Raw genomic sequence first — 14,877 nt, 5'->3', positions numbered from 1 at the left:
CTGGGCCAACTAGTGTGTTTGATACTTGAGTTATGGGTGACACTGTCGGACAAATAGTACCGGGCGAACAGGACCACGCGATCCGAACCGGACGAATAGCCTGGTGAAATCGGCATCCGGAACCAGACAAATAGCCACTACAATAAAAATACCAATACTTTTCACGCCTACCAGGCAAACCGCTTAGAGCAGTGAGCTGAAAATGGGTATGTAGCTAGAATACTCATCGTAGAAAGTACTTGCAGTAGTACAGAGCAATTGGATTACAAACCACTGAGTTATGGTTCGAAAGCCAACTCCGTGTAGCAAATGTGAGATCGAGATACTCTAATAGAACAGTCACCCTAATAGAGCATTCAGCTAGTTTATGACTTACTCCATTATAGAATTCTATTACATTGCAAATTATTCTGTAGGGAGCTCAGCTGCAAACAGTTAATCTTATAGACAGTTCAGCTACAATCAGGTCACCCTGTAGAGAGTTCAGCTACAAATATATCGCTGTAGAGATTCAGAATATTACAAATCACACTGAAGAGGGTTCAGCTATCAAGTTATGCACAATGGAGAGAGTTCAGCTATAAACAAGTCACTTTATACAATGTTCAGCTACAAACAATTCACTCTGTAGAGAATTCTGCTACAAACAAGTCATCGTGTAGAGAGTTTAACAACCAAAAACCACCCTGTAAAGAGTTCAGCTTTACTAACAAGTTACTCTGTAGAGAGATTAGCTAGAAACAAGAGAGAGCTCAGCTAGAAGGCATCACCTTGCAGAGAGTTCAGCTACAAACAAATCACCCTGCAGAGAGTTCAGCTACAAACAAATCACACTGTAGAGAGATCAGCTAGAAGAAGCCACCTTGTAGAGGGTTCAGCTACAAAGAAACCACCATTTAGAGAGTTCAGCCACAAACAGAGAGATCAGCTAGAAACAAGTCTCCCTGTAGCGAGTTCAGCTACAAACAAATCACCCTGCAGAGTTCAGCTACAAAAGAATCACCCTGTAGAGATCAGCTAGAAACAAGTCACTTTGTAGAGAATGTAGCTACAAACAAATCACCCTGTAGAGAGTTCAGCTACAAACAAATCATCTTGTAGAGAGTTCAGCTAGAAACAAGTCATCCTGTAGAGAGTTCAGCTACAACCATATCAGCCTGTAGAGAGTTCAGCTATGAACAAATCACCCTAGGAGGAGTGCAGCTTGAAACAAGTCACCCAGTAAAGAGATCAGCTAGAAAAAGTCACCCTGTAGAGCGATCAGGTAGAAGAAATCACCTTACAGAGAGGTAAGCTACAAAGAAACCATCCTGTTGAGAGTTCAGCTACACACAAACACCTTGTAGATAGTTCAGCTAGAAACAAGTCACCCTGTAGAGAAATCGGCTAGAAGAAATCACCCTGCTTTGAGTTCAGCTACAAATAAACCATCCTGTAGAGAGTTCAGCTACAAACAAATCACCCTGTAGAGAGTTCGGCTACAAAGAAACCATCCTGTAAGAATTCAGCTAGAAACAATTCACCCTATAGAGAGATCAGCTATAAACAAGTCACCCTGCAGAGAGCTCAGCTACAAATAGATCACCTTGTATAGAGTTCAACAACAAACAGATCACCCCTAGAGAATTTGAGTAGAAACAAGTCATGCTGTAAAGTAGCAGTAGTCACTTTATAGAGAGTTAAGCCACCCTGTAGAGAGTTCAGCCGCAAACAGAGAGATCAGCTAGAAACAAGTAACTTTGTAGAGAATTCAGCTACAAACAAATCACCTTGCAGAGAGTTCAGCTACAAACAAATCACCCTGTAGAGGGATCAGCTAGAAACAAGTCACTTTGTAGAGAATTCAGCTACAAACAAATCACATTGTAGAGAGTTCAGCTAGAAACAAGTCACCCTGTAGAGTTCAGCTGCAACGAAATCACACTGTAGAGAGTTCAGCTATCAACAAATTACCCTAGAAGGAGTTCAGCCTGAAACAAGTCACTCAGTAGAGAGATCAGCTAGAACCCTGTACAGCGATCAGCTAGAAGAAATCACCTTGCAGAGGGTTCAGCTACAAAGAAACCATCCTGTAGAGAGTTCAGCTACAAATAAATCACCCTGCAGAGAGTTCAGCTACAAACAAATCACCCCACAGAGAGTTCGGCTACAAAAAAATCACCCTGTAGTGTGATCAGCTAGAAACAAGTCACCTTGTATAGAATTCAGCTACAAACAAATCACTCTGTAGAGAGTTCAGCTAGATACAAGTCACCATGTAGAGAGATCAGCTGGAAGAAGTCACCTTGTAGAGTGATCAGCTAGAAACAAGTCACCTTGTAGAGAGTTAAGCTACAAAGAAACCATCCTGTAGAGAGTTCAACCACAAACAAATCACCCTGCAGAGAGTTCAGATACAAACAAATCACCCTGTAAATAGTTCAGCTACAAACAAATCACCCTCTAGAGAGTTCAGCTAGACAAATGTCACTCTGCAGAGAGATCAGGTCACCCTATAGAGAGATCAGCTACAAGAAGTCACTTTGTAGAGAGTTCAGCTGCAAGCAAATCACTCTGTAGAGAGATCAGCTAGAAACAAGTCTCCTTGTAGTGAGTTCAGCTACAAAGAAACCATCCTGTAGAGAGTTCAGCTACAAACAAATTGCCCTGTAGATATTTCAGCTACAAACAGATCACCCTGTAAAGTGATCAGCAAGAAACAAGTCACTTTATAGAATATTCAGCTACAAACAAATCACCCTGTAGAGAGTTCAGCTAGACACAAGTCACACTGTAGAGAGATCAGCTAGAAGAAGTCACCTTGTAGAGGGAGCAGCTAGAAACAAGTCACCTTGTATAGAGTTCAGCTACAAAGAAACCATCCTCTAGCTACAAATAAATCACACTGTAGAGAGTTCAGCTACTAACAAATCACTATGCAGAGAGATCAGCTAGAAACTTGTCATCCTGTAGAGGCTTCAGTTATGAACAAATCACCCTGTACTATGAACAGATAGATCACCCTGTAGAGTGTTCAGTTAGATGCAAGTCACCCTGTAGAGAGATCAGCTAGAAGAAGTCACCTTGTAGAGAGATCAGCTACAAATAAGTCACCTTGTGGAGAGTTCAGCTGCAAAAAAAATCACCCTGTAGTGAGTTCAGCTACAAACATATCACCCTGTAGAGAGATTAGCTAAAACAAATCACCTTGTAGAGAGTTCAGCTACAAACAATTCTCCCTGTAAAGAGTTCAGTTACAAACATATCACCCCCTGTAGAGAGATCAGCTAGAAACAATTAAATCACCTATTAGAGAGTTTAACTACAAAGAAATCACTCTGTAGAGAGTTCAACTGCAAACAGATAATCCTGTAGAGAGCTCAGTTAGAAACTGTAGAGAGAATCTTGTACAGAGTTCAGCTACAAGCAAATCATCCTGTACAGAGTTCAGCTACATTTCAAATCACCCAGTAGAGAGATCAGTTGCAAACAAGTTATCCTGTAGAGCATGTAGTAAATGTATGTGAATAGTTCGTATAACTACTGATTAAATCAAAAATAGTTGAAGTATTAAAAATCTGCTTTAAGTAATTTTCTTATTCCTGTAGTAAAGAAAAAAAAGATATGTTAATGTTACTTGTCAGTTTAACTCAGTCAGCAGGTCTTACCCTGTTGTGAGCGGGTTGCCACCGTCAACAGATGGTGGTTGTTTTGGTAGGTGTGCAGGGTTCCATGGATTCTCCTATTAATTCTCAAATAGGACCCTTTTCAACAATTTTACATGATGTGTACAGCATGTTTTACTACAAAGGCTTGGAGGTAGGAATGCTTGGGGATTCTAACATTCTCTGAAGCCACAAGAATTTCCACATGCCAAAGAAGGCAACTGCCTTTTCCTCCAAGCCATAGGAACCGTATAACCTCTGGGATATTCCCTGCACCCACCGCAAAGAATGTCCTCAAATCAAAACGATCTCCAGGTTGGTGTAAATGTTTGCCGCATCGCACTGAACTATGTTGAACAGCTTGTATCAAACTGAACCATGTTGAACCACTCTGGAGTGGACCTGCTAGGGATAGTTCGATCTAGTTCTACATACGCAATATAAACAGTTGTGACCTTGCAATTCAGCGTAGTTCTAATAAACAGAATAAGATGTGAAAAAAATTACAGCTAAAATGCATATGGTGACTGTAATGATGAAATGAGGCGAGCAGGAGTTCTCCTGTGCATGTTATTCACTCCTTAACCCAAGTAGTAAAATTATAAGCACTGGTAACAGGGGGTCAACAGGGGGGTCAGGTTATGCTCCCCTGGTAAAGCTAGAACATCTGAGATTGACTGTGAGAGCAATTTAAGTTGTTAAATTCTATCAAAGTATTGTATTAAAAATTTGCTTGACTGCATGTTGTATCAGGGTGAGTGTTCTATATTAGGGTGACTGCTCCACTAGAGTATATCGATCTTGCTTGACCGATTTCTGAAAGTAAACCTCAGTAACTATCCACTTGGAGCTGCACTGGATGGACTCTTACTATGTACACTATAAGTTGGACTAAATAGCATACAAGCCCTGTTAATGGATGCTTTCAATGCATCTAATAGTCCAACATAACTCCCAGTTCAGTGACTTCAGATACAAATACCTAGTGAGGCGGCTGCCTCACCTGCCTACACTGTAGCTACACCTCAGCAGGGACACAATTAATATGTAACTGATGTCGGATCTACACCTGTAGTAATTAGAAGGTGGATTCATTGTCTGTGCTAGCTAGCTCTATAAATGCTTCAAAGAATCTGCTCAAAGTGTGGTGTAAGGAGGTTTGTACTATGCATTATGCTGACTGCTGGATGAATGAAGCTATAGGTTGCCATTGGAGAATAAGTGGACTTGAAGCGTTGTACCATTGTGATTAAAAATGAAGACTGGTGTTGGGTTATATAGTCTGTGTGAGGAATAGTAAACATTGGTGCTGCTCAGCATTATAGCATCTCTCGAGTAGGAGACACTAAACCATTCATGTAGAGTACTGCACAGTTACCTGGAGTGTGTGTGTATGTCCGTCCCATTAATCCCTCAGACTCTGCAGTCACAGATGAGGTAGTGGAGCTGGCTGGTGGCTGTAAACAAAAGAACAAATGCCGGTTACCATGGGAGATGTGGTCAGCTGTGCTATTATTGTACACCTGCTAAATGTCTACAGGCTACATCAATCTCGAAATTAGTAAAACAAGAACCACAGGATGCATTACAAGTACGTGGCAACTTTATAGTGTCTATTCACTGCAGTGACAACTCTATCTCTGGAATGGTCAAACTCAAATCGTTCCACAAAGCTCAAACGGTTCGATTTTTTTATTATTAATTACTATGACGTTATATTTGACCCCATGTAGTGGTAGATGCCATTTTTGTTTGTTTTACTTGCCAAAACACACCATAATCTGGCACCTCTGTTTGGATCAGGTGATTGAGAGTCCGGGCACTGTTGTTCCAACAAAAGTAGACTCGACCCATTCCAATCAGCTAAGATTTGTCACCAACACAGATCAGTTCAAACTTTATCATTCAGAAGTATATTTAGTGTTGGCTGCTGTTGCATACATGCGGAACATAAATGATTTGGTACAACCAACAACCTCCACGGCTTGCTTTTCCCACACAATCTGTCCTACATCCTAGCCATAATATATACATAGAATTCAATGCCCCTGGAATGCCTTAATATTTGCAGATTAGAAAAAATTGTATACAAGTTGTGCTGCCCATTAGAGCTGCTCTAGACAGTCCAAGGTAAGAAGTTCAATAGAATATTGAAGTTTGAGGGCATGACAAGCATATACCTAAAGATATTTGAAATGTGGCAATATATTTATTTTAAATTCAATTATGTCAGCGAAGTACCATAGCCAAGTTAAACTATCCCTTTTAATGCGTCGAGGTGGTGTGTGGGCAAGGAGCAGCAATCGTGAACAATTTATACATAGCGTGTTTCCAAGACAATTTTTTTTTTTTGGTTGAGTTTGTTTACAAGTTGCAAGATAGATGGTAAAGACACTGGGGTCATTTGAGTGATCAAACTCACTAGGTGTTATTTGGAATGGCTAAGTTTGCTGGCCTTATTCCAGGTGCAACACGCTCGGTTTTGTATTTGTCAATTCTTCCTCTTATATCCTTTTAATTAGCTTGGCTGGCACTGGCCATAGTCTCTGTTGTATCTTTTGGTATGAACAATATCTATGGGGTCGGGATCCTTGAAATGGCCGACTGGTTAGAAAATTGGTAATTAGGTACCTCACATAAGCTTTTCCTAACCAAATATCATCACATAAATGGGCAACATGTGCCATGCCATTTAAAACATTTATTTCCTTAATTCACTTAAGTATTGCAAATCACAAAACATATTGTCCGTAGTCACCTCACAAATACATTTAAGTTATTACAAATATATAGATGTACAAGAATGACTATCTCCACTGCATATGAAATTACCAACATGTGCAATTATATCTACACACATGCATGCATATATATATACCCATATATATATACACGCACACAAATATATAATAGGTATTCTATCCCTTTAGGGGAGGGGGTGTGGGGGCAATACCTTTTCTGCATGGATGAAAACCCTTGTCACCAGTCAACACTGATTGCCACTTAAACTCAATTGTCACTGTTGCAAGTTATACCCTCTGCCAATTATTGCAGTTTGTATGCTAAGAAGGAGGCACTACGGAGACGCACACATTCACCCAGCGGTCCGCACTGGGGCACTGCGGACCCTGAGACCAAGGAGTATTCATTACATTAAGGTCCCAAACGGCATCTATGGAGGAATGGAGGTGGTCGCATATTGTCTGCACTATTACCTCAGACACACTTATTTGTTGTAAATGTAATACATGTACCAGAATGACTACAAATGAAAATACTAACATCTAACATACACTATATATTACACACACCCATATTAGTATGTATCAGTGTTCTATTCCTTTGGGGGGGGGGGGGGGGGGTGGGGGCAGTACCTTAATCTGCCCAGGTGAACGCTCTTTGTTACCGATTAACATTGATTGCTTGTTGCAAATTACCCTTTGCCAAATTATTGCAGTTTTAAGGTGGCACTACGGAGACGCTCACTTTCACCCAGCGGTCCGTGCTGGGGCACTGCGGACCCTGAGACCAAGGAGTATTCATTATATTAAGGTCCCGAACGTCATCTATGGAGGAGTGGAGGTGGTCGCATATTGTCTGTACTATTACCTCAGACACACTTATTTGTTGTAAATGTAATACATGTACCAGAATGACTACAAATGAAAACACTAACATCTAACGTACACTGTATATCACACACACACACACACACACACACACACACACACACACACACACACACACACACACACACACACACACACACACACACACACACACACACACACACACACACACACACACACACACACACACACACACACACACACACACACACACACACACACACACACACACACACACACACACACACCCATATTAGTATGTATCAGTGTTCTATTCTTTTAGTGAGGTGGGGGCAGTACCTTAATCTGCTTAGGTGAACGCTCTTTGTTACCGATCAACATCGATTGCTTGTTGCAAATTATCCTTTGCCAAATTATTGCCTTAATCTGCTTAGGTGAACGCTCTTTGTTACCGATCAACATCGATTGCTTGTTGCAAATTATCCTTTGCCAAATTATTGCAGTTTGTATGCTAAGGAGGCATGTGTTACGGCACTAAAGAGGCACACACACACACACACACACACACACACACACACACACACACACACACACACACACACACACACACACACACACACACACACACACACACACACACACACACACACACACACACACACACACACACACACACACACACACATTTACCCAGTGGTCCATACCGGGGCACTGCGGACCCTGAGACCAAGGAGTGTCCCTAATAGTAAGGTCCCAACAACATCTACGGAAGGGGAGTCGCCTACAAACAACAAAGACAAATATATTGTAGCTAAGTAGAACTTGCTTGGCATCATTGATACATAGGTTTAGTTGTTAAAAACGGAGCAATCTTGTAACCTCCTGGACGATTGTGGGGACGTTATTCCATGTTAGGGGAGCTGTTTAATAGCCTCCGTTGGTTCCTGTGTTAGCAGTAACTTCCATTAAGTTCTCTGACTTTTCTGTTATCTCCTGCTGTAACGCCTTACTGCACCTCTTCTGGGCATCTTTTAGGCGGAATATCGACCAATGTACTGGTGGTAACGTCGGGTCTAGTTCCTTCACTTTTCTGTGACGCCCCTCCTGTGTGTCACTTTGGCGGCACATCAACGAAACGAAATGATGAATGTCTCATTGAGTTGGCTGCGTTGAACTTCCAGTATAGCTCCAAGACTGTTTCATTTTCTGCCGTAAAGCCCCTCTTGTAGCATCCTTTTTTGGCGGTATGTTAACGAAACGACAAGATTCGCTATGCCATGTAGTACCATGTGTTCTAACACCTCTACACGCGCCTTTTTCTTGTAACGCATGCGCAATGTTATTCTCCAATTATTGCCAACCCTTCTCACGTGTGTGCCTGCCTAATCTTCCCCAGAGCTTTGGGTTAGTCACTATCATAATACACTCGTGCATGCTTGACTGCAACATTAACCTAGTTTAAATAGTTAAACTCCATTTAAAAATTCCCAAAAGGCTGGCTTTGGGGTATACAATTACAAAAAGAAGTGATTTATGTAATCAAAAACAGCCAAGCTGTAAAAAATGATGTGGCCGCCAAAAAGGCCATGGTGGAAAAAGATGTGAAATCAAAGGTGGCAGCCAAGAAATGCTGTGATGGTAGGTTAATGGTAAAAATTTTAATAACTACAATTTAGGTGAATTTGGTGCCAAATCCTAGTGAAACTTGGAGGAGGCAACACAAATTCACCTGAATTGTCGTTATTAAAAGTTTTACCATTAACCTACCATCACAGCCATTTCTTGGCCGCCACCTTGGATTTCACATCTTGTTCCACCATGGCCTTTTGGGGGGCCGTACCTTTTTTTACAGCTTGGCTGTTTTTGATTAGATTAAACTTACAGAAAAGTATTCTTTACTCTGATGTGTATACTTTGTGTGAGTTCTAAATACAATTATAGCCCAAGGTGTCAATTCACAGTAGCGCGATGACTTCTCTATGTTTGTAAATGGGAATTGTCCATATTTTCCGTGTTGACTGGATTGATTGCAGAGGTGCTTCTCCTACTGTTGGTGTAATGCTGTGAAATGCGCTGAACATAGATAGCTTAAAACAAAACGTAATGGTCACTTCACTTTTCAGTCAGTAATTGAAAATTGTGGCATGCCTTCAGTCAAAAACATTACCTCTGGTGTCATCCTTTCCTTTGATGTAGTATGCGTTAGTTCACCAGTCATAATAATGTTGCAAAAAAGTAAACGAACAAGTACTAGGAAAATTAGGAATTTTAAGTTTGATTAATGATCATAGAAAAAAGTAGGGAAACAAGGGAAGTCACCTACGCCTGCAGATATACTAACGAACATTTAATCCCTAATTCAGTCAATACCCATAACTGAATTAGAGTGTTTACTAGTATATCTGCAGGTGTAGGTGACCTCCCTTGTTTCCTTACTGTTTTTTTTATGGTCCTAATCAAACGTAAAATTCTTAATTTTTCCTTGTAGTTACTGTATTATCATATTCTAATAGGGTGAGTTCAGCCACAAACAAGTCACCCTGTAGAGCATTCAGCTAAATAACAAGGTACCCTGTAGAGAGTTTAGTTACCCTATGGAGAGTTTAGCTACAAGCAAGTCATCCTGTCAGCAACTTACAAAGTCATTCTGTAGAGTGTTTAACTACAAACAAAGTTGCATGCACTGTTGATAGAGAGTTTGGTTGCATCACAATCACCCAATCAAGTGTTCAGTTACATAACAAGTCACCGTGTGCAACTACATTACAAATTACCCTGTAGAGAGTCCAGCTATGTTAAAAGTCATCCTCAGTTAGATAACTATTTGTAGAAAAATCAGTTATGTTACAAGTCACCCTATAAAAGGTTCAACTATGTTACAGGTTACCCTGTAGTGTGTTCAGCTACAAACAAAAACAAGTGAAGTCACTCCAGAGTTCAGTTACATATGTTACAAATCACAGACCCTGTAGAGAATTCAGCTACATTACAAGTCATAGCATTCGGTTCTGTAACAAGTCACTGTAGAGAGTTCAGCTCAAAACAAATCATCCCGCAGAATTTGAGTTCCATTACAAGTTACTCTGTAGAGAGTTCAGCTATGTAGCAAAGTCACCATATGGAGAGTTCAGCTATGCTACAAGTCATCCTATAGAAAGAGTTCAGCTGCACGACAAGTCACCCTGCAGAGGGTCCAGCAAATCACACTGTAGAAAGTTCAGCTACAAACAGGTCACTCTGTAAAGAGTTCAGCTACATTGCAAGTCACCCTGTAGAGAGTTCAACTATGTTACAACTCACATCCAGCTATGTAACAAATTGCCCTATAGCATGGTGAATTGTTTGTAGCTGACTTTTCTATAGGGTGACATGGTACTTAGTCGATATGTTTATTAGATAGTTGGGCACTCTAATAGGTGAATTTATATGTAGCTGAATCTCTGATAGAGGACTATAGTATTAGAGTGTCTTGATTGCACACTGGGTTACACATAGTTCATTTTCACATTGTTGTAACTAAGTGGTTTTTAATCTGATTTCTTCTTAACCACTGAAAGGCTCTTTTACTGTAATTAATCTATCTACATGCCAATTTTCAGCTCACTCCCTGAAGTGGTTGGTCTGGTAGATGTGACAATAAATAATTTTATTGTTCATGAAACTAGATTCCATGTCTGTTACACATGGTTGTTGTTGTTTACATTTCATGATAACTCCATAGCCATTATCTTGATTTCTGATTTTCAAACTATTCCTTCAAGCTGGTATTATATCATGACAACAAAATTGGACTGTAAATGTGCTGTATTATACTCTTATTGCCTTCTAAATTTGAAGTAAAATGACATGAGTTATTGCAATATTTCTAAAGTATGTGAAAAGAAAAAGAAGAAATAAGATGGAACATATTTTAGTGACAATGGGCAGCTGGATTCAGCTCAAATTTGGAACAGTAGGTGCTCATCCCGAGGGAGTTTCCAAAGCAATAATAGTTAGTTTTTATTCAGGCACTACTGAGATATGTCCCCACCCTTGCTCACATAGGTCATCTGTACAAAATTGTAAGCTCTTTGTAGCTACAGCAGAAACGGCTACATTGTTGAAAAGGAGAGCATGGTATCACCACCCACACAGTACATTTTGATGTTGTTTCACTCTTTCCCATTGTATATAATGTGTAGTATTTCTGGCGCTCATTTGTATTTATGTCACAGTGTGACTTAATCCATTAACGGCCACTGCTGCCATATGGCAGCATGGTATCATAACTCACTCATAGAACAAAGTTTAGCTTGTAAAACGTGTTTCATAGCAAGATGTGCTAGTACTGAAGTGGACACACCCATAGAAGTCCCATTTCTGGGATAACCAGATCCTTCCTGAACTAGTGTGCGTTTGTTATGTCATAGCGTCAAGTGTAACCTTTCATAGTAGGTGAGTTAAATAGTCCTTCAAGTTGAAAACTATTGTTTGATAATAAAGAATGTGTTATACATTGATGGAGACAGGCAAAGTCGACAATTGGCTGTGGACGTGGCATGGTGGACACGAGTGCAGATACACATGCGCAACAGCAAAAATGGGCCAAATCATAGGAAAACCAGCTGTGCACTCTAAATAAACTAGTCCTTTGGAGTATAATACACCTTTGTAAATAGTTAGTTGGTATTCCATTGTTTGTTTGAGCTGGTTTTTAGACTTCGTTTTTTGATATCTTCATTATGGTTACTGTGATGTAAATAAAAATAACATAGTTGACCTCCTTAGTTTATAGTGAATATTTAGATATGTGATTACTGAGTAGTTCTGTGTGTATTGGATAGTTAGTGTGATGCCATTCAGCAATTCGGCCAGTGTGGTCCCTGAGAATTTGGCCATGAATGGGTTTACCTAGATTTTGTGGCTTAATATCTTGGTGTAACAACATAACTGAATTGTATGTGTTTTGTGCATTGCTTGATATAAACAACCTATTTATGCAGTAAAATAGCACCTAAATTTTCCATTACAGTAGAATTTTGTGGCTTAGAAGTCTAGCTGCTATGTTGATTGCTTTAATTGGATTTTAATTGTAGTTGTTTTCATGGATGAAGCCGGTTTACCTGAAGAAAGTCATGAATCATTGAAGGTTAATTGATTATACATATAATGACACTACATTTTAGTTATTGTTGTAGGTGTTGCATTATCACTTGGATCAACGAGAGGTTGCATTTGTTGGCATCACAAATCATGTCTTGGATGCAGCAAAAACTAACAGGGCTGTTAGTTTATTTAGACCAACTGCTTCACAAGTATGTGCAAAAGTGCACACTTGTATGTTTGTATGCTGTGCTATTTACAGAAAGATTTGGAAGAATTGGCTAAAGGTTGCCTTTCTGACATATCACTGCCAGATTTTGATCTAAAAACTGTTGAAAAGTTCTGTGGTGCATATTACACAATTATGCAGGATAAACAGTTAGCTTGAACTCAAGTGTTTATATGTTCACATGTATATATTATATAGGTTTAATACATTTTTCGGTCTACGAGATTTTATTCACTTTATCAACTACATACGACGGAAAAGGAAAGGTTCTATTGCTTCAAAACTTGTTTTACAGTCTTTAGAACGAAACTTTAATGGCACTGACAACTTCAAACTTATTTGTATGCTATTTATAGAAAGTGTAAGTATTTACATATATATATATATATATATATATATATATATCTAATCCAAAACAGCCAAGCTGTAAAAAAAGTGCGCGGCCCTCAAAAAGGCTATGGTGAAAAAAGATGTGAAATCCAAGGTGGCGGCCAAGAAATGGCTGTGATGGTAGGTTAATGGTAAAAATTTTAATAACAACAATTCAGGTGAATTTTGGTGCGGCTTGGTCAATTGGCACAAAATTCACCTGAATTGTCGTTATTAAAATTTTTGCCATTAACCTACCATCACAGCCATTTCTTGGCCGCCACCTTGGATTTCACATCTTTTTTCACCATAGCCTTTTTGAGGGCCGCGCACTTTTTTTACAGCTTGGCTGTTTTGGATTAGATTTCACTTCTTTTTGTATTTGTATACCCCAAAGCCGGCCTATGGCCTGCTTTGGGACTTTTTAAACCTATCTTTTTTTCTTTACCACAGGAAGAAGAAAAGATGAAGCAGAAAAGATGAAGCAGATGTGCCTTAAATATTTCTGATTTTATGAGTAAATGTACAAATTATATATATAATACATATATTTATTACAGAACTGTCCATGGTGGTTTCTTTGTAACTGAACACTCTTCAAGGTAACTTCTTCTAGCTGTTCTCTCTACAGGGTGATTTATTTGTAGCTGGATTCTGTACAGGTGATTTTTTTGCTGCTGAGCTCTTTACAGAATGGTTTCTTTGTAGCTGAACTCTCTACAAGGTAACTTCTTCTAACTGATCTCTCTACAGGGAGATTTGTTTGTAGCTGAACTCTCTACAGGTGATTTGTTTGCAGCTGAACTATCTAGATGATGGTTTCTTTGTAGCTGAACTCTCTACAAGGTAATTTCTTCTAGCTGAACTCTCTACATGGTGGTTTCTTTGTAGCTGAACTCTCTACAAGATAACTTCTTCTAACTGATCTTTCTACAGGGTGATTTGTTTGTAGTTGAATTCTTTACAGGTGATTTGTTTGCAGCTGAGCTCTTTACAGAATGGTTTCATTGTAGCTGAACTCTCTACAAGGTAACTTCTTCTAACTAAACTCTCTACAGGGAGATTTGTTTGCAGCTGAACTCTCTTCATGATGGTTTCTTTGTAGCTGAACTCTCTACAAGATAACTTCTTCTAACTGATCTTTCTACAGGGCAATTTGTTTGTGGCAGAATTTTCTACAGGTGATTTCTTTGCAGCTGAACTCTCTACATGGTGGTTTCTTCTAGCTGATCTCTCTACAGGGTGATTTGTTTGTAGCTGAATTCTATACAGGTGATTTGTTTGCAGCTGACCTCTTTACAGAATGGTTTCTTTGTAGCTGAACTCTCTACAAGGTAACTTCTTCTAACTGAACTCTCTACAGGGAGATTTGTTTGCAGCTGAACTCTCTTCATGATGGTTTCTTTCTAGCTGAACTCTCTACAAGGTAACTTCTTCTAGCTGAACTCCCTACATGGTGGTTTCTTTGTAGCTGAACTCTCTACAAGGTAACTTCTTCTAGCTGATCTCTCTACAGGGTGATTTGTTTGTAGCTGAACTATCTACAAGATAATTTCTTCTAGCTGATCTCTCTACAGGGTGATTTGTTTGTAGCTGAATTCTGTACAGGTGATTTGTTTGCAGCTGAGCTCTTTACAGAATGTTTTCTTTGTAGCTGAACTCTCTACAAGGTAACTTCTTCTAACTAAACTCTCTACAGGGAGATTTGTTTGCAGCTGAACTCTCTTCATGATGGTTTCTTTGTAGCTGAACTCTCTACAAGGTAACTTCTTCTAGCTGATCTTTCTACAGGGTGATTTGTTTGTAGCTGAATTCTGTACAGGTGATTTGTTTGCAGCTGAGCTCTTTACAGAATGGTTTCTTTGTAGCTGAACTCTCTACAAGGTAACTTCTTCTAGCTAAACTCTCCACAGAGAGATTTGTTTGCAGCTGAACTCTCTTCATGATGGTTTCTGTGTAGCTG

At 39.6% G+C, this 14,877-nt stretch overlaps 1 protein-coding gene across 1 annotated transcript in view; it reads left to right on the top strand.

The window, feature by feature from the left end:
• LOC136264793 (uncharacterized) overlaps nt 1–14,877 on the top strand; it is a 306,221-nt gene that overhangs the window by 155,010 nt on the left and 136,334 nt on the right. Inside the window, exons 30-33 of the mRNA XM_066059562.1 lie at nt 12,310–12,362; nt 12,412–12,528; nt 12,579–12,694; nt 12,744–12,906. Of these exons, the coding sequence (XP_065915634.1) occupies nt 12,310–12,362; nt 12,412–12,528; nt 12,579–12,694; nt 12,744–12,906 (449 nt within the window). The remainder of the gene's footprint in view (nt 1–12,309; nt 12,363–12,411; nt 12,529–12,578; nt 12,695–12,743; nt 12,907–14,877) is intronic.

This window comes from Dysidea avara, chromosome 8 (assembly GCF_963678975.1).
Source record: "Dysidea avara chromosome 8, odDysAvar1.4, whole genome shotgun sequence".
In the NCBI taxonomy this organism is placed as follows: Eukaryota; Metazoa; Porifera; class Demospongiae; order Dictyoceratida; family Dysideidae; genus Dysidea; species Dysidea avara.
The sequence above is the reverse complement of the archived record's forward strand: the minus strand, read 5'-3'. Positions and strand labels throughout refer to the sequence as shown.